Genomic DNA, 21682 nt, shown 5'->3' on the forward strand with positions numbered 1-21682 from the left:
ATTTATGAAAATTTAATATATGTTCACAAAAATCGTCACCTTTTTGCTCTTAATAGTGATTTTCATTATTATAACACTAGAAATAAGGGATTGGTTGAAACTAATTCTAGTAGGCTTCATAAGATACATAATAGCTTTAAGGGTAAATGTATACACTTCTACAATAAAGTCCGAGCCACTGTTCAGGCAATATCTATTAATAAATTTAAATGTTTTATAAAAAAATGGCTCTGTCGTAAATCCTATTACTCCACTGCTGAATATCTAAATGATCGGACAGCCTGGGACTAGATTGTGATTATTTTATAGCGATAGATATGACTGTACAATATTGTATATTTTTATTTAAAAAGAGCGCAAAAAAAAGACTTCTGGGAGAGTTTCTTGCGCCGCTTCTTCTCTCTCAGAGCGCCATTTGTTTCCGAAGCGATAGTAGTATCTAGTAGTATAAGAAATGAAATCAAAAAGAATTCTAAAGGAATCAATTTTGAGAAAATAAATGCCTTTTTATGCCTTTTAATACTTAATCGAAACCCACAGAATTGTTGCAGTTAAGTATTAACTAAAACAAAGCACTCACTCAACATGAATTTGATTATTGAATCCAATGATCGTCATTGATTGAATCCGTTGGCAAATAGGTTGCAAATGGTACCTTTTGCGCGGGAAAATAATATTTTAAGCTATTGCATAGCTTCTATCGCGGACCTTGAGCATGGAGTCCGAATCCAGAAATTCCGTAACGAAAATAACCTAACACTTACTTACTAGATCTATATAGATATTTCGAACAGCGGTAATCACGTATGCTTTTTGTGCAGAAGGTCCCAGGTTCGAGCCTGGGGTACGTCTTGATTTTTTTTAATTTATTCATTTTTTTTTATCACGTTTTTTCAATTTTTATTATTATGACAAGCATTTTTATTTAGTTTGCCTGCCCGTTGTCTGTCTGTAATCAAATATTGGAAGTAAAATTTTACTCACTTCCCGTTTGCTTTTTTTTTAAATTAATTTTATCAAAAAAAATACTGCACAAATAAAATAAATAAATAATTATAATTGCATAAGTTGATAAAAAATGCTATGCAATAGCTTTACCGCGGCAGTCCCTGAGTGCTACACGTTTTTTTTTTTTACTTAATATGTATAATTAATAGTATGAGTAGTACTAATAATAACTAAATTTAAATAATATATTTATATTTATTTATATATGTATATTAATAATAATACATTTGAGAAAGTACGCGAAAACAAAATTAATTAGTTTACTAGAGTGGCCGTTGAGTTTTTATATTTTCTTCTCACGAGCTCTCCTTTTTCCGAACATAATATGTATAATTCAGTAATTTAAATAATATACTTATATTGACGATTGAAAAGTGCTTAGTTTAAGCCTATTTTAATAAAATATATTTGACTTTGACTTTGAAATTTCTATTATATATAAGACTTTTATATTGATATTTAAATAGAATTAAAAAGCACTGTTTTTACTTCATTTGAGTAATTCCTTTTTCACTTTAATAATTTGAAACGTTTGAGTATTTGTGTCGATGCAACAGAATCATTCTTTATTAGAATTATTTTAAATGCTGAAACTGTAATAATTTATGACTTTTTGACGAGTTTATTGCCACTTATGCTCATGAGAGCAAAAGTTTTTTGAAGCGGCGAAAATCTTTTATCTAAATGTATAATTGATATTTTGATTTCATATTTGTGGAATGTTTAATGAGTTCCTCTGTCAGAATATACAAATAAAACCAACCTATAATTTTATTTACAACATATTATGTTCGGGACGCTCCGTAAGCTCTTCTCGTACCTAATACCACAGTGTCTAAAGACAAAGGTTTTCAACCAGTGTGTGTTGCCAGTAATGACTAACGGTACGCAGACGTGGTCTATAACTATTGGCCTGATGAGAAAGCTCATGGTCGCTCAGAGGGCAATGGAGAGGGCTATGCTCGGAGTTTCCCTGCGAAATCGAATCAGAAATGAGGAGATCCGTAGGAGAACCAAAGTTACCCGCATAGCCCAAATGATTGCGAAACTGAAGTGGCAATGGGCAGGGCACATAGTTCGACGGACATATGGCCGTTGAGGCAGTGAAGTCCTCGAATGGTGACCACGTACCGGCAGACGTAGTGATGGTAGGCCCCCCACAAGATGGACTGACGATCTGGTCAGATCGCCTGAATACGTTGGATGAGGGCAACGCAGGACGTTGAGGTTATCTTTGGGGGAGGCATAGGCCTCCGACGTCTTCCGGCTGATGATGATGATGAACACATATGAAAATAATCACATGTTATTTTATATATGAGGTTCAATCTGAAAGTTCGTAGAGCAAATTATTAGTGATATTATGTCGTTTCAAAATATCGACCACCTGCGTCTGATGGATCCACAAAGAAAACCAACTTTACCAACTCCATCCTTATGGATCTCTTCGACGGCTTTTTGAAACGCAACAGCTGCCCCAACGTCAATAGAACTTGTTTCTAAAAGATTTTCTTTTATTTTTGGGAATAAATTAAAATCGCATGTTGCCAAGTCGTCGAGGCTTTACGGCGGGTGGCCCAGTAATTCGACAGGTGACGTCGCCACTTCGTCATATAGTCGATCGTTAGCCTGGTGGTGTGGGACTAGTCGCTGTCGTGGTGAAGAAAGAAGGATTCTAGCCCCTTGGGCAAGGTCCTCTCTCATAAACATTTCCCAAGCTAAATGTCAAACATTCTTTAGTATACGTTTTTATCCGAGGGAAGCTTTGCACAGGATGCCAAGGAGGAGGCTAGAATATACCACAATGGCTATTTTTTCTGCCGTGAAGCAGTAATGTGTAAACATTGTTGTGTTTCGGTCTGAAGGGCGCCGTAGCTAGTGAAATTACTGGGCAAACGACACTTAACATCTTATGTCTTAAGGTGACGAGCGCAGTTGTAGTGCCGCTAAGAATTTTTGGGTTTTTCAATAATCCGGAGCGACACTGCATTATAATGGGCAGGGCGTATTACCATTAACTGAACATCCTGCTCGTTTCGTCCCTTACTGTCATAAAAAAATACGTTTCTGCAGTAATTGTTTTTGGATCCTCTAAAATAATTTTCGCGTAATCATCTGTCCTTCCGAAAAACATTTAGAAATGTATAGTTCAAACTTGTTTAAAAAGTGTCACGTGAATAATGAAAGTAGTTTAAAAAAACTAAAAAACACGCTTTTGTTGAAAAGCTACTGGTTGAAATTTAAAATGAACATCAATCTCTGCCTCATCGACGATAAATGAAAAAAATATATTAATTAACAAAAATCTTATTTTGCAAATTGAAAAATATAATAATTTTATCAGATTAATATTTATACAAATCACACTTCTTTTATGAGATTTGTAAATAATTGTGTTTTAAAAGGTGAACAAACGTGCCAATTGTTTTAAATGAACAATGTTTTCCGTGATCTTGTCTTACGAAGTCAACACTATTCAAATAATTTCTGTTATTTACGTCACAATATGATAAATTCGTGATAGTATTCGATAACTTAACAGCATCTGTAAATAGGAACCAACTGTAACTGCTCCATGACACATTTCTTGTGGACAACTATTTTTAAAAGTCAATAACAATAAAACATACGCTTTAACAATCATTAAAATTATTTAGGATGGAACATATAAGCACCTGCCATAATATGATATTGGTTATTAATCAAGATTGCATCTTATGTAAAATGGTATAGAGTTGTCTTTAGCTAAGCATTTGATGTAGTAGTGCATAACATAACCCTTACTTAGAGTACTTAAAGCTATTGCCACTGCCAGTGGAGTTTATTATTGTTTTTCTGTTCTGTTACAGATTGTATTCAAAACATTGGGGCCGTATTGCCTCAGTCATTTCTACAGAAGGCTAGAGGCGTGCCGCAGGGTGCAAGTGTTGGTCACTGACAATTAAGTTAAATAAAACTGTTGTGGTTGTGACAGTGACTCATTTTCTGTGATACCTGGATGTGTCTCCAGCGAGATGAAGAAAAAAATGAAGAAATAGATGAAGCGGTAAGTAATAGCGCCACTAATCTTAATTATAATATGTTATAGTTCTTGTAAGAATATATTTAAAATGCATAATACATAATGTAAGCGAAAGGAAGTCAAACATCTGGGGTTAAGTGATGAGTAATTAACTCCTTTCAAATCCCCATAACGTTGCATACGTCAAATTATTATATCATCATATTGTACCAGGCTCCTTTGTACATGATGCCGGCTAGATAAGGGTACCACAAGGGCACCTATTTCTGCCGTGAAGCAGTAATGTGTAAACATTATTGTGTTTCGGTCTGAAGGACGCCGTAGCTAGTGAAACTGGGCAAATGAGACTTAACATCTTATGTCCCAATGTGGCGAGCACAATTGTATTGCCGCTCAGAATTTTTGTGTTTTTCAAGAATCCTGAGTCAATTAACATCAACTGAACGTCCTGCTCATCTCGTCCCTTATTTTCATAAAAAAATATTATCTTCCATCACCACTAGAAGCTGCACCAACCAAAAGTATAGTATACCAAACAGCTGTCATGGATTCTATAGGTACCTCCCTATAGAATCCTCCCAATAAAAATGCTTGGAGTCTAAACATTCCTACCAATATCCAAATCGTGAACGAACATGTGTATCCAGATCGATATTTTTAAGAGCAGGGCAAACGAGTGTATGTGTCACCATCAGCCGGGAGACGTCCACTGCTGGACAAAGGCCTCCCCCAAAGATTTCACGACGATCGGTCCTGCGCTGTCCTCATCTAACGTATTCCGGCGATCTTGACCAGATCTTCGGTCCATCTTGTGGGTGCCTACCAAAATTGCGTCTTGCGGTAAGTGGTCGCCATTCGAGAACTTTACTGCCCCAACAGCCACCTGTTCGTCGAACTATGTGCCCTGCCCACTGCCACTTCAGTTTCGAAATCATTTGGGCTAAGTCGGTAACTTTGGTTCTCCTGCGGATCTCCTCATTTCTGATTCGATCTCGCAGGGAAACTCCAAGCATAGTCCTCTCCATTGCCCTCTGAGATGTGTCACATGGTATTAGATAATAACCGCCAGCTATTATTCTTCTTCTTCTTGGGCGTTACACTCTTGTCAGAGTGGTCGTGGTCGTCACGTCGAGGTTAGTGGCCTGTTTCACAATGTGACGCCACTCGTCGCGAACTGCCACTCTTCTCGTGCATTCATGCCGAGTACCGTCGACAGCTTACCTCACTTTTTCCGTCCACCTCATCGGGGACCTGCCTCCTGGTCTAGTGCCCTCGACTTTACCCTGCACTATTAAGCGTTCTATGGAGTCGCTTCCACGTCGTGATACATGCCCGAAGAAAGTGAGAATGCGAGCTTGTACGGTAGTAGACAGTCTCTGTCCGAAGAATGGACTCATTCACTCCAGCACCACATCTGAAGAGCATTGATCTTTTTCTTCTCACTTTCTCGTAGGGTCCATATCTCATGTGAGAGCCCTTACAAGTCGTATTTTGGTTGTTTTAGTGATATTGCGATCCTTCCATATTTTCCTCAATTTATCCATAGCCGATCTGGAGATTGCCATGCGTCGTTTGATTTCATCTATGCAGCCGCCATTATTTGAAATCAGTGCCCCCAGGTATATGTAAGTAGGCACTACCTCGCAATTTGCTACTTTTTTAACCGCCAGCTATACACGCTAATAACACCAGAGGAATCGCAGGAGCGTTGCAAACCTTTTAGGAAAGTGTATTCGCTTCTGACTCAAGGAAGCTCGGTCCACAGTTTGGTTGTACTTGGAAGAGAGTTCCTTCAAAAGCGCTCTTTGGAGGTATCCCACACAACCAAATGATGAGGATGATATCTTGGTTTGTGGTCTGAGATGCGATGTTGAAATTCGGTGGCCAGCATCTTTGGAGCACTATTCGAGCGATACACATTGAAGCGACGTCTGTATGCAACATGATATGACATAGGTATTCTAGGAAAAAATTAAGGAAATTAATGCCTATAATTCAAAATGTTGAGGAGCTAATTCCAAGCGTGGCTGACTGCTTACGACTTGTGTATCAAAATTGGTTACATTAATATAGATTATCTTTCCTTTTCTAAGCGCTTGTCACCTTGAGACATAAGATGTTAAGTCTCATTTGCCCAGTAATTTCAATAGCTACGACAATAATGCTTACATATTACTACTTAACGGCAGAAATAGGTTTTGTCACCCATAATCTTGCCGGCATCCTGTGCAAAAGAGCCTCGCACTGGTAAATCTATATCACTATAAAACGAAATATTTAGTTCGGCTTCCTAATAAAAGGTGTTTATATTGTTCGGCCTGAAGGGCACCGTAGCTAGTGAAATTACTGGGCAAATGAGACTTAACATCTTATTGCGTCCAGAATTTTTGGGTATTTCAAGAATCTTGAGCGGCACTGCATTGTAATAGACAGGGCGTATCAATTACCATCAGCTACCTACCTACTAATAACATTACACCTAACACAAGTATAACTATACACTTGTTTTCTTTCTTACCTTTACGATAATAATATTTTTACATAAAACGTATTGTCATCGTCGCCAAAGGAGTTATTCCTGAAGTACAATGATTCGGCAAAATTAATAACATGAGCGTGCGTATTTCTGGAAAAACATATTTTTCAGTGAAATTGAGTTTTTCATCTTGCAATTTATAAATGAAAGCGATGTATTTTTCAGTTTTCTTGAATTTAATGATGTATAATCATAACAATGAATATAAAAGAAATTAGGATTACATTATTGTAATGAAAGCTTTATAAGAGTTTTTTTAGAACTTTTGTTGCTCAACATAAATTTGAAAGCTAATTCCAATGGCCAAAAAGAAATAAAAATTAAGAGCACAACTAAATTCAAAGATGTCAAAACTGTGTGCATTAAAGTGGAAATGGGCGGGACATATGCTACGTGACAACACCGAAAAATGGACAAAAATCTAAACGACGACATAAAGGCTTATTTTATTTATTTATTTATTTATTTCCAATGGCCATGTGCAGACGGTTTGTTAAATATATACGTAAGTATAATATAACACATATTTAAGTGAAGGAGACGACATCAGTGGGAGGCTCATTTGCACCGGATGCCGGCTAGATTATGGGCACCACAACGGCGCCTATTTCTGTGCGTTCAGCTGATGGTAATTGATACGCCGTGCCCATTACAATGCAGTGCCGCTCAGGATTCTTGAAAAACCCCAAAAATTCTGAGCGGCACTACAGCTACGCTCGGCACCTTGAGACATAAGATGTTAAGTCTCATTTGTCCAGTAATTTCACTAGCTACGGCGCCCTTCAGACCGAAAAACAGTAATGCTTACATATTACTGCTTCACGGCAGAAATAGACGCCGTTGTGGTACCCATAATCTAGCCGGAATCCTGTGCAACGTAGCCTCCCACTGGTGAGCTAGTGTTGCGGATATCCAAGTCATGAGCCTTTGCCCCCGCGTATATAAAAAAAAGTATGGGTTATGATTGCTAGTGCACAAAAGTTTAAAAATTACCGTCACCGCATGAAAAAGGAAAATAGTTAAAAATAATCGACCTCGCTATATTTGTTTTCAATCGATTTTTCTTGTTTATAACTCGGGGAATTTGTTTAGATTCGAACGTTTCGCATGTTAAAAGTTTACGTTTTGGATCAAATTGTTGTTTGTAAAACATTTGCGAATGTTTTATTTTACGAGATTTTAATCTAGAAATTTATTAAGGTGTTCTCTGTAGAGCGGCAAAGCAAATAATAAAATATGTTGAATACACGGACACGAAATCAAATCAAATCAAAATCAGTTTATTCAAGTAGGTCACGAAAATGACACTTATGTATGTCAAAAAAAAATTTTGGCATATGAGACTTAACATCTATGTCTCAAGGTTTTTCAAGAATCCTTAGCGGCACTGCGTCGTAATGGGCAGAGCGTTTCAATTACCATCAGTTGAATATGCTGCTCGTCTCGTTGTTTATCCTTAAAATTGTAATAACCTTGTACTCTATAACCTTTAAACATATTGGATTATCAATAATATTATGTTAACGTCTTAAGTACAATGTTTCTTGCAAATAAAATTTCATTTCATTTCATTTTGGTCTGTTTTCACTTTACTATATGTATAGAATTGAAAGAGAAAAGATCTAAATTTTGTTGAATGAATATTTTATGTTCTAAGCTTGAGTTTAGGGTTACATTTACTTTTACCTGTTACTCATTATGTGGTTGTTTGAAAGGTCTACTTTTAAGTATATTGTTCTGTAATATGATTTAGTGAACTATTCCAATATTATATAGAGGAAAAGTTATTATTAAATTAACTCAATGCGACACAACCTTTGCCGGGTCATCTAGTTGTAAATAAAACTCTATTTTGTTCTAATTGTTCATAGCCTTATATAATTTATACATCTAGATAGAGTCTCTTGCTGTTAGACAACCGATAAAACAGGCCTGGAATATTAGTTTAGTGTGCGTGACAAGCTACGTCTTACACTCGAGATTTGTAAAAAAATAGAGGTTGGTTCTAAAGTCTATTTTTTCGATGTTTTGACAGCTGTCATAGTCTAACTAGACTTATAAATAAATATTAGTTAGATAAAACTAAAAAACACGCTTTTTATAGAAAACTGAACAAAAATATAGAAAATTTATTTTGAAATTTACATCAATTCCTACCTTATAGAAGAAAATTGTATAAATTAACAAAATACTTATTTTGCAAATTGAAAAATGGAATAATTTTGACAAATTTATGTATTGCCATCGGTCATCGATAAATGTACGAAGTTAGAACGAAATTTAGCAGTTGAAAGTGGGTCAAAATCGCGCCCAAATGAGTCGGTTACAAACAAACATACATACACAGGTGAAGCTAACAAAAAGCGTCTAAGTTCATAGCCCATCCAATAATTTGATGTGTACGTCATGTGGTTTTAGTAAAAACGTCTGTGCTGTTAACCGTTGAGGAATTCCTTTACTAGTAGCCAACCTTGAAAACCGGCTTTCATCAGTTACTGCGAACATAAAAATGTCATATCTGTACTTCTGACCAACGCGACAGAGTTACTTTATGGCTGATATCTATGGAGCGTACTTAGACTTTGCTCAGACTTTACTTACGTAAAACTCTGCTGAGTGTAAGCTTAGTATAATCTTTGATTTCGTTTTTATATTGTCTTTTGACAGCTGAAATTATGAAAATTAATTTTATCCAAATTTTATGATTCAAGTGTGAACACAACTCACTCAGTATCTCCTGAGAATGCCTCGTGTGGAGGTGAAACACGTGTCGAATTGATTTAAGACAAAACTAAGCGGTACATACACGCAAACAATAAATACAACACAATTTAGTTGAAATTATGCTGCCTTAAGCTAAGACAGCCCAATGCAATGGTCAAGTTCGCGTTTTATCACACTCAGCTAAGTTTTACGTAAGTAAAGTCTGAGCATAGTCTAAGTACGCTCCATAGATCTCAGCCTATGTGATAAACGTGATTTTTTTTTATGGAAAAGGAGGAGAAAGGTGCGTACAGTGCACCTAGTGTTAAGTGATCAGTGCCGCCCACATTCTCTTGGAACCAGAGGAATCACAGGAGCGTTGCCGGCCTTTAAGGAAGGTGAACTCGCTTTTTTTGGGGTACCTGTCGTATCGTCCCGGAAACACCGCACATTCCACAGCTTTGTAGTACGTAGGAGAAAGCTCCTGGAAAACCGCACTGCGGAGGACCACTACACATCAAAATGGTGGGGATGATATTCTAATTTGTGGCTTGTCGTGCGAAAGGGGAATTCGGCGGCAGGAATCAGGTGAAACTGCTCTTCGGAACACTCTCCATGATAAATGCGGTAGAAGACACACAATGAAGCGACGTCTGTACGCAACTTCTCCATAAGTTGGAAGTAAATTATTGTATTGTTGTGTAGCTATATTTATAGTTTTTTTTTATTATAGAAATGTAATTCAGTCAATTTTCATAATTATTTTATTATGTTCAATTGTTCAACTTTGTTATTCTTTTCGCCCTATTGTAAATGTTATTTACACCTGTAAAGACATGTCGTATTGTATCACTTATGTACTTGCTAAAATTATAATTGTATAATGATGTGTTGTTGGTGTAACTATTTATATAAATAAATAAATAAATAACAAGTGATCCAGCGTTCACAGAGCACTGGTACCTCAAAAATCCGAGCTGCTCTGCGTTGCAAGCGGTCAAATGCATCGAGCTGATACTGGGGCGAGCCAGACCACAGACGACAGCAATACTCCATTTGTGGCCGGACCTGCGCTGCGCTTTGTAGAGCGCTAGAATGTGGGCCGGTTTAAAGTATTGCCGTGCTCTATTAATAACGCCCAGCTTCTTTGAAGCCAATTTGGCTTTGCCCTCCAGATGACTACGGAATTAGCAATCGCTAGAGATTTCGAGACCCAAGTTTACCGATATTAGACGAGGCTTTAAGAGAAGTGTTGTCGAAGAGCGGTGATACAACAAATAGGGATTTTTTGTGGTAAATGCGCAAAATTCTGGGGGTTAAATTGGACAAGGTTCAATTTACTCCATTCCGCGACCTTCTCAAGAGAGGACTCGTTAAGGAGTACCATTGATCATCATATTCGACAACGATAATTACTTTACCGTAGCTATGTTATGATAGATGACTTAACCAAAATCGGCGAGCAGCTTTCCCGTTACCCGACCGGAACACGCAAGTTCTGGTCGTTGTCGAAAGCTGCTCTTGGTAACTTCAAACAGCCGTCCATGCCGCCGTTGCACATGAGGAATGACACCCTGGCCCATACGGCAAAAGAGTAAGCCGATCTACTGTGCGCTCTTTTCGCCTCCAACTCGACTCTTGACGACAACGGAAAAACACCGCCAACCATCCCGCGGTGTCAGAGCTCTATGCCTGAAGTACAGTTCAGACAGAAAACTGTTAGGCGAGCGCTGTTTTCGTTGGACGTAAGGAAGTCGAGCGGGCCGGATGGCATTTCTCCAATCGTGCTTAGAACGTGTGCCCCTGAGTTGACGCCGGTGCTAACGCGTTAATTCCGGCACTATTATTCCAAAGGCGTAGTCCCTGACTCATGGAAGCCAGCCCTTGTCCATCCGATCCAAAAAAAGGGAGAGAGTTCGGATCCGGCAAACTACAGGCCTATTGCTATTACCTCCCTGCTCTCCAAAATCATGGAGAGCATAATTAGCCGCCAGCTTTTAGTATACCTGGAGGGTCACCAGTTGATCAACGACCGACAATATGGCTTTCGCCATGGACGGTCGGCAGGTGATCTTCTGGAATACCTATCACATAGTTGGGCGGCGGCTATTGAAAGCAAGGGGGAAGGCCTTGCAGTTAGCCTGGATATAGCGAAGGTCTTTGATCGTGTATGGCACAAGGCGCTCCTCTCAAAACTTCCATCATTTGGGCTTCCCAAGAGCTTATGCAAGTGGACCTCCAGCTTCCTCACTGGGCGTAGCATACAAGTCGTTGTCGACGGTTTTTGCTCGAATCCCAAGCCCGTGAACGCTGGAGTACCCCAAGGCTGTGTGCCACGCTGTTTCTTCTGCATATCAATGATATGTTGGACACCTCCAACATACATTGCTATGCAGACGACAGCACTGGTGATGCCGTATACACGGGCCATGCAAGTCTCTCTCGGGAAAACGTCGACCAGTGCCGGGAGAAACTTGTGTCTTCTATCGAGTCCTCTCTCTAGAAGGTTGCGGAATGGGGTAAATTGAACCTTGTCCAATTCAACCCCCAAAAGACTCAGGTTTGCGCGTTTACCACAAAAAAATCCCATTTGCCGTATCACCGCTCTTCGACAACACTTCCCTAAAAGCCTCGCCTAGTATCGGAATACTGGGTCTCGAAATCTCGAGCGATTGCCAATTCCATGGCCATCTGGAGGGCAAAGCCAAATTGGCTTCGAAGAAGCTGGGCGTCATCAATAGATAGGCAATACTTCAAGTCAGCCCACATTCTAGCGCTCTACAAAGCGCAGGTCCGGCCACACATGGAGTATTGCTGTCATCTCTGGTCTGGCGCACCCCAGTATCAGCTCGATCCATTTGACCGCGTGCAACGCAGAGCAGCTCAAATTGTCGGGGACCCTGTGCTCTGTGAACGGCTAGATCACTTGGCGTTGCGTAGAGACGTCGCTACATTGTGTGTCTTCTACCGCATTTATCACGGGGAGTGTTCCGAAGAGCTGTTCAACCTGATTCCCGCCGCCGAATTCCACCTTCGCACGACACGTCACAAGTTAGGATATCATCCCCACCATCTGGATGTGTGGCGGTCCTCCACAGTGCGGTTTTCTAGGAGCTTTCTTCCACGTACTACAAAGCTGTGGAATGAGCTTCCTTGTGCGGTGTTTCCGGGACGAAGACGACGAAGGCCCGCAACGCTCTTGTGATTCTTCTGGTGTTGCAAGAGAATGTGGGCGGCGGTGATCACTTAACACCAGGTGACCCGTACGCTCCTTTGTCCTCCTACTCCATAAAAAAAAACTTAAATATCCGGATAGTATAAAAAAGATTCGGCCGAGTATCGTTAATTTGCTCCTAAGAATTGAAGAGTTCCGTTACTTTGCCATGGATTTCGTAATCAGAACCTAACCAAACTCTCACTTAATTATCTTTGAAGTATATCCTTTCCAATAAAAAGAATCATCGAAATCGATATTGAGTTATTCGTAAATTTATCATCCACTATGCTATACGTATGTATAGAAAATTTAAGACATTTATGGTTTTCTCATGGATGCCATTGTCAGATCTAGACCAATATTACAATGCGATCACACGGGAAGCACCAGCTTTCAAATATAAAAAGAATTATCAAAATCGTTTCACCCAGTCGAAACTATAGAGGTAACAAACATAAAAAAAAACATACCGACGAATTGCGAACCTCCTTCTTTTTTGAAGTCGGTTAAAAACCACACATATACTGTAAATAAAAAAAGGCATTATGCGAGCATTTTATTATGTATTATATAAAAAAATCTATAATTACTTTTATTTAAAGAAAATAAAAGAAATAAAAACATAAATCAGATTTCCCGGTGAGGGGAGAGGATCATTCAACCACCACAAGCAACATCCGTTCATGAACATCACGCATAGAACAGCGTCGCCCCCCTCGACCATATTCTAAGGAAGGGAGCGACCCTCTCCACGTCACCGCCACAAGCAGGGGCATTAAGCGAACATGACGGTGCCTGTCACGAGAACTCAACCAAATAACAAAAGATAATGTTTATCTACATACTCGTATTATAGCGATACTTACTAAAATGCCTTTACTTATAATAAATAAAAATAATAATAAAAGGATTGTGTGGTTTTATGAAACCACGGTAAAACTGAAACTATTTTTCACATTATAGACATTTAACTAAAAATTTTTGGAATAATTTTCCATTAAGGGTATAAAAATCGCTTTATCAATCTTAACTTTATTCTTTGAAAATTGGAATGACAATGGGAAATACTAAAAGTAGACTAAGTCTCCAACTAATATTTTTATTGAACTCTGTCCAGACTACAACAGCACTGGTTAAAAATTTTGATTGAAAAGGATTAAAAATTATGAAATTTGAATACTTTCAATTCTTTTTCATGTATATATAGATATACAGTTTACATGGGGTGACCGATACCCAATACTTTTCAATCAAAATTTTTAATCAGGGAGAGAACGACATACATCATACTACACGATCAGCTGCTGCGAACTATAGGCGCCGCCCGATCGTCACGCGACATGCAACACACAGACGAAAAAGTTTGAGACGATGTAATAAAAGTTTCACTTTAATAATATAATTACTTAATAATATAAAAAACTAGCTGACCAGGCAAACGTTGTTTTGCCATATAAATTGTATTGATATTTTGCTTGCTAGTTGATAAGAGATGGCGCTAGTTGTATTCATTAGTAACAATCACACTTCTTTTATATTTTGTATAATTCACACTATAGTTTTATAAATTATAGCCTATATGTTAATCTGGTGTGTAAGCTATATTATTGTACAGTTTCATCAAAATCTATTCAGTAGATTTTGCGTTAAAGAAGTTCAAACATACATCCAGACATACAAACTTTCACATTTATAATATTAGTGGGATAATATAACCCTGGCATGTCGCTCAGAAGTATTCATGTGTTCAAAGACCACAACGCAAGCTTATTTGCCCACATCATTTACATCAAAAATAGCTTATCAACGAAATGTATTGAATTATCGTTATATTTACACAACATGTGCTATCTCCAGTGATAAGAACCACAAACAAAACAACCCTACACCATTTTATTAAACGCATGTGTAATAAATAATACTGGTATGTTTGTTTAATAAAGAGAAAATTTGTAAGGGCTCTTCCAAAAGGATATACATATTAAAATTTTTCTCCACCTGTCTGGTAAGACCATTATCATTAATGTTAAAATAAGAAACTATGGTGCATATCTTTTTGAATGAAAATAAGGAACGATACGTCCAGGACATTCAGCTGATGGTTATTGATACGCCCTGCCCTAATTAATAATTAAGGATTCTTGAACAACTCAAAAATTCTAAACGCCACTACAATTGCGCTCGTCACCTTGAGACATAAGATGTGAAGTCTGATTTGCCCAGTAATTTCACTAGCTACGGCGCCCTTCATACCGAAACACAATAATGTTTACACATTAATTTTCATTATGCTTCAGGGCAGACATAAGCACCGTTGTGCTATCCATAATATACCCGACATCCTGTGCAAAAGGACCTCATACCTCCCATATTTCTTTTAAATTACTGAATCTATTATATTCGGAAAAGGTAGAACTCGTGACAAGATAAAACAAGAAACTCAACGGCCATTCTTTTCAATCAAATAGAGTATTTTACAATGGCTGCAATATACAAAACAAATTCGTTTGTAAGATGCTTCATCCAATATATGAATCGTGTTCATAGATAAAAGTGTTTTAAACATCAAATATTTCATATAATACTTTATACTACTTATTACTATGGACTCGACAGACGTTGTCCTGTATCCACGTCTTAAATTTGAAAAATCGGTCCAGCCGTTAGGAGGAGTTCACTATTATACACATGGGCAGGAGAATTATATATGAGCTGAATTGATAATCTAAAACATTCTCAAATTAACACGAAAAAAGTATCTAAATTGGTCCAAACGATTACGAGGAGTTCACTGTCAACACACGTACAGAAGAATTATATATATAAAGATAAAGAATAAACTGTATACTGTGACATCCATAATATAAATTAATAAACGGCTAAAAACGGCGAGAATTATTATTATAGATCCGACCAATGACGGTACAATACATTAGAACGTCATTGGATCTGACATATAACTGATCGCGCCTACTCATTCGGTTCGAGCCGACTTTACTAGAACGAGCTTACATACCCAAGTATGACGACTCAGCATCATTCAATACCCACAGCATAAAGTGTAAAGCTCTCTAATAGAACTATTTATTCCCTTCAAAAACATGTTATAAAAATATTACTTGTTTACTCATATGTAGCATTCAAGATAAACTATTTATAAAAAATAATGAATAAATCTTTATCAACGTGCCAAAACGCACGCAATCATTCCTTGACCTATATAAAATATCAACAAAAGATAAAAGAAATATTGCAAAAGATTGTACAGAAGTTAACGATACCGAACCGGTTTTATCTAGTTATAAATATAGTAGGAAATAAATGTGGTGCTACTCCAGTATAGCAACGCTCATGTAATTCGCATTGATACCTAAACCAAAGTCAAAGTCGAATTGATATTCTTGATAATGTTCTATATGTTCATCAGCATATTGAGGAATTTGCAGAAACTGTGATAGTCACAATGTTAACACGAGGAACAAACATAAACTAGTTATGCATACTACTCGGCTAATTAACGTTAGTCTTTTATTGGGCGATGTATATGCTTCTACAATAATATGATCCCAGAAAATCTACAAAACAAATATGTTACGAAATGTAAAAGAATTGTTAATAAACGGTATGTGGGAAAGGTTAGCATAAACGATTTTCTTAATGATACCACAGATTGAGAATGAAGCGAACACCATCAGGCTCTATAATTATAAATGTTTATTGTACGATATTACTTTGTAATCCATATTTTTATAAAAAAAAAGTCCACGCTGAGTTTCTTGCGTCCGTTCTATGTATAGAACGTCATTGTATTTCGAGTATTCTTCTTCTTAATGTGCCGTCTCCTTGCGAAGGTTGGCAATCATTAGGGCACTTTCAACTTTCGACACAGCTTTATTCGTTGGACGTTAGGAAGTCGAGGGGGCCGGATGGCATTTCTCCAATCGTGCTTAGGACGCGTGCCCCTGAGTTGACACCGGTGCTAACGCGTTTATTCCGGCACTCTTATTCTAAAGGCGTAGTCCCTGACTCATGGAAGTCTGCCCTTGTCCATCCGATCCAAAAAAAGGAGACAGTTCGGATCCGGCAAACTACAGGCCTATTGCTATTACCTCCCTGCTCTCCAAAATCATGGAGAGCATAATTAGCCGTCAGCTCTTGGTATACCTAGAGGGTCACCAGTTGATCAACGACTGACAGTACGGGTTTCACCATGGTCGGTCGGCAGGTGATCTTCTGGTATACCTGACACATAGATGGGCTGCGGCTATTGAAAGCAAGGGGGAAGGCCTGGCAGTTAGCCTGGATATAGCGAAGGCCTTTGATCGTGTATGGCACAAGGCGCTCCTCTCCAAACTTCCATCATTTGGGCTTCCCGAGAGCTTGTGCAAGTGGACCTCCAGCTTCCTCACTGGGCGTAGCATACAGGTCGTTGTCGACGGATATTGCTCGAACCCGAAGCCCGTGAAATCTGGAGTGCCCCAAGGCTGTGTGCTGTCTCCCACGCTGTTTCTTCTGCATATCAATGATATGTTGGACACCTCCAACATTCATTGCTATGCAGACGACAGCACTGGTGATGCCGTATACACGGGCAATGCACGTCTCTCTCGGGAAATCGTCGACCAGTGCCGGGAGAAACTTGTGTCTTCTATCGAGTCCTCTCTTGCGAAGGTCGCGGAATGGGGAAAATTTAACCTTGTCCAATTTAACCCCCAGAAGACTCAAGTTTGCGCGTTTACCACTAAAAAAACCCCATTTGTCGTATCACCGCTCTTCGACAACACTTCCCTCAAAGCCTCGCCTAGTATAGGAATACTGGGTCTCGAAATCTCGAGCGATTGCCAATTTTGTGGTCATCTGGAAGGCAAAGCCAAATTGGTTTCAAAGAAACTGGGCGTCATAAATAGAGCACGGCAATACTTCAAGCCGGCCCACATACTAGCGCTCTACAAAGTGCAGGTCCGGCCACACATTTTCAAGGAGCTTTCTTCCACGTACTACAAAGCTGTGGAATGAGCTTCCTTGTGAGGTGTTTCAGGGACGATTCGACATGGGTACCTTCAAAAAAAGCGCGTACACCTTCCTTAAAGGCCGGCAACGCTCCTGTGTTTCCTCTGGTGTTGCAAGAGATTGTGGGCGGCGGTGATCACTTAACAACAGGTGACCCGTACGCTCGTTTGTCCTCCTATTCCATAAAAAAAAAACTGTTGCTCTAAATAAAGATCTTGTGCTCTTCCCAAACCATTGGCGCAAGTTTTTAAGCCACGATATCCTTCCGCGGCCAGGCCTCCTCCTGCCTGCCACTTTCCCTTGCATGATTAGTTGAAGGAGTTCATATTTCTTGGCATTACGAATCACATGTCCAAAATATTCTAACTTTCGTTCCTTAATAGACGTAAGTATCTCTGTAGCCTTTCCCATTCTCTCTAACACGATGCTATTCCGTACGCGCTCTGTCCAAGAAATTCTCAGCATACGTCTGTACACCCACATCTCGAACGCTTCCAGTTTTTTTGTCATAGCTTCTGTCAGCGTCCAAGCTTCTACGCCGTATAGGAGTACAGAAAAGACATAGCACCGCGCTATGCGTATACGAAGAGAGATGTTTAGGTTCCGGTTACAAAGTACTTTTTTCATTTTTGAAAAGGCGTTGCACGCTTGCTCTATTCTGCATCGTATTTCGAGGCAGTGATCTCCTGAGTTGTCAACCATTGTGCCTAGATATCTGAACTTGGCAACCCTTTCAAGACTTTGACCATTGAAGGATAAAGAAGTGGTAAGCTCAGGTGTACGGCTTATTACCATGTACTTCGTCTTTTTGGTGTTGATGTTAATACCATATCGAGTATATTATAGTTATATTATAGTATAGTAGTAGAGAAGTCTCCATGCAGAGTCCGTACACGGCCTCGTGTTCAACGGTAGAATAGTGGGACCCCACGAACACAAGGAGAAAACGATGGATAGAGGAACGTTATGTTGGCTTATCTGTGAATATAACTAATAAGCACTGTAAATATATTTGGCATACAATTTAAAAATTTGTTTATTTTGATTTCAGAGACAAATGGTGCAGCTACCTATTCTGGTGAGTAACCTACCTAGTCATTATCTACAAATTACGTTAGGCGACTCCTTCAGGTGATCACTGCTTCTTTACTACACAATCAAGTAAGCAAATAGCTTTTCCTTTTGTTATTGAAGTGATTTTTTTAGAATCGTTTTGATTGAAACTCTATGAAACGAAAAAGCGAGACGATAGAGATGCAAACAGGTAAATGTTATAGGATTCAGCCGGCGAGAGAATGAGATAGGAAGCATTGTACCAGGGTACAAAAAAAAACCTTATATATATTACAGATCATAGTTGAAGAAGAGATTGTCTTATGTATGACGCGAGTATACTTTAATATATTCCGACGTCATGCGAATGATGTATTACTACATAGAAACCAGGAGAACATAAATATGGTAGCGGTGACAGTAATGTCTTTAACAGCCATGACAATCAATGACGTTCTATACATATAGACAATGCACCTCATACATAATCAAAGCCGAAATATGGCAGATGCTACAAATGACACCATAATAACCTTCGACATCTATGTCTATACATTTCTGATTGTGTCCTTTCACCTGTCCCATTCTGACGGTCTTGTCTGGAGACTTGTCAACAATATTGTACCATATTTAATGAAAAAATATTCGTTTTATTATATTACTTCCGCTTTTTGTATGTCAATCTTATATAATAAAATAACGTTACTAATGATAAGTCACACCATCTTTTTTTTTGAGTCTTTAATGTATTTTTTTAGCACTTTTTATAGAACACTTACGCTTATTGATTGACACACAGTTGACACACGACTAAGGAGAAAAGTGTGCTTACATTTGCTTTAAGCACACTTTTGCCGTTCCGTTATCAGACTGCGAAAAATATGTCCATATGTATATAACGTCATTGATATCAATAATTATTTATCTACAGAATATGAAAAGAAAATTCATTTTTTCTTTACAAAATCACCAAAAACATCCCTAATTTATCAGTTGGAGCCATGCTAATCATTCAATCTAGATAAAAGTTGTATGAAAATTTATTAATTGTACACCAATACTATTTAACATGACATATCTATATCATTTCGTCAATGGACATGCAAAATATGTTATAGAGTTGTCTACATGATCGATATAGACCCATTTAGAATACCTACTTCCTTTTCTTGTAAAATATCGCTAATTACCACATTAAGTACCATCGGATTTCACAATGTCATCATTGATAGATATTAATAAAAATACAATTTAAAGATATTCATTTCATTATAAATTTCATTTCATTTCATTTTTAAATCTTGTAACTTATTTTGTATGCGTTTTAGCGAAAAAATGAGGGACCGTTTTTATAGAAAATTAAATTTTCTACAATGTACCAAAAAGGAAAATTTTAATTTTTTTTTCGATGATTTACAATGAAAATAAAGAAAAAAGTTTTTCTTCAATGTATTTTAAATGGGAAAGCCTCCCATGCGCCAGCTTAATTTTCAAGATATCAAGCTCATCTTTTAGGAGGTTTGTTTTTGGTCTAACAAAGAAACATTTAAGATGTACTTACTCAAAAAAAAAGGTTATTCTGACACAGTCTAATGTATAATATCAACAAATTTAATGTCACAAAAGTATATAATTAACATAATATATTCTTTAAAAATTTAATTCCCGCAATAATATTAAATTTCTATCCTCCATACTTTCTATGCTTCTATTAGGCACATATTCCCACTTACATTCACACATTTCTACCTTAAACTTAGATTAGATACTAACAAGGTATTTAATATTATGGGTTTTTATTACTAACCGTACTAACTCCAAACTAACTCTTGTTGCCTATTCTTCAGTTCACAAAAAAACCCACAGCTATATCAACCCATCATTTCCTCTTAAATCAGCTCTTTATATACTTCAATCAGTTAAATTAAAATAAAAAATCTCTCCACCTTGACGTTGGCCGAATCGTCGACACTCAGTCGACGGAGCCAGTTAATATAAAAAAAAAACATAATATATTCTTACGTAATAGACTAGCTCGTAATAATAATTCATTTTGTATTGAAAAATTCATTTAAACTATAGAATCACTTATGAATTAACCATTGATACAGTCTTCTTTTAAAAAACTTGATTTGCATTGATTTGACGTTTTATTTAAAAAACTTGAAAACCTTTGATTGATTTGATTTGACGGACGTCACTTGAGTCTTACTAAGAAGGATTCCTATTGGCTATTTTTCTGGCTCGAAACCCAAATAGCCGTGTGTGACCAATAAGAAGCAGTCATAAAGCCAGTCATGTGAGAATGCTGATGTAGTCTTTGACGGTCGTTAGAGATGGTACTAAAGTTTACAAGGAAGAGTTAAGTTCCTATACAGGGTGTTATAAATTCGAATTGAATTAGAACAAAAGTGCTAATAGCCAGTTTCTTTATTTTATTCTTGTAAGTAAATTACATTTACAAAATATCTAGTCTCGCCATTTAAATTACAAATAAGGAAAATATCGGTTTAATGGTTCCGTATCTAAAGAATGACAAAACAGTATATCTGTCTGCCTTTCAAGATGTGGGGAAGCGTGGAGTTATCAAATTTGAAAATAACATCAAATATTTAATGATATGGCGCCTTCAAGCTTGAAAAATCACGCTGTTAAATTGATGTAAACAATAGATGCCGCCATTTAAGCTTAATATATTTAAAAAAAAATATACCGCATATGCCATTAGTCAATATACCAATATCAGTATGTCAATAGAATCATTTGACGATTTTACAGCATAAGTAAAGGTAAAAGAAAAAGATCTAGTTAAAGTTAAACTTTATTTTATAACAAAATATAATTATACCAAGCTAAATAAAACATTTTTACTAGTCTGTTTATAGCATCCTGTGTGTTATTAGTGTCAAGAATGCAACACAAGCAGTTTTTGTGGTTCCGTATTCATAAAAGAGTTGAATCAAACTTTACGACCTAGGGGATTGAGAATAAAAGTAGTTTTTCTCTAACAGCGCTGTGCGTCCGTCTATCTGTCAGTATGACAGTGGACTGTATCTGTTTAGCCGCAATTCACCAGCGGGAGGCTCCTTTGCACAGAATGCCGGCTAGATTATGGGTACCACAACGGTGCCTA

The 21682-nt window shown here is 37.7% G+C and overlaps 1 protein-coding gene across 4 annotated transcripts in view; it reads left to right on the plus strand.

Moving 5' to 3' along the window:
* Positions 1 to 21682, plus strand: part of LOC126980001 (forkhead box protein P1) — a 113485-nt gene that overhangs the window by 35148 nt on the left and 56655 nt on the right. For all 4 annotated transcript variants that reach the window (XM_050829615.1, XM_050829618.1, XM_050829616.1 and 1 more), the window contains exons 2-3: positions 3858 to 4054; positions 18548 to 18574. In XM_050829615.1, coding sequence (XP_050685572.1) covers positions 4007 to 4054; positions 18548 to 18574 — 75 coding nt within the window. In that variant the 5' untranslated portion in view covers positions 3858 to 4006. The remainder of the gene's footprint in view (positions 1 to 3857; positions 4055 to 18547; positions 18575 to 21682) is intronic.

Source organism: Leptidea sinapis, chromosome 4, assembly GCF_905404315.1.
Source record: "Leptidea sinapis chromosome 4, ilLepSina1.1, whole genome shotgun sequence".
NCBI classification, from domain to species: Eukaryota; Metazoa; Arthropoda; class Insecta; order Lepidoptera; family Pieridae; genus Leptidea; species Leptidea sinapis.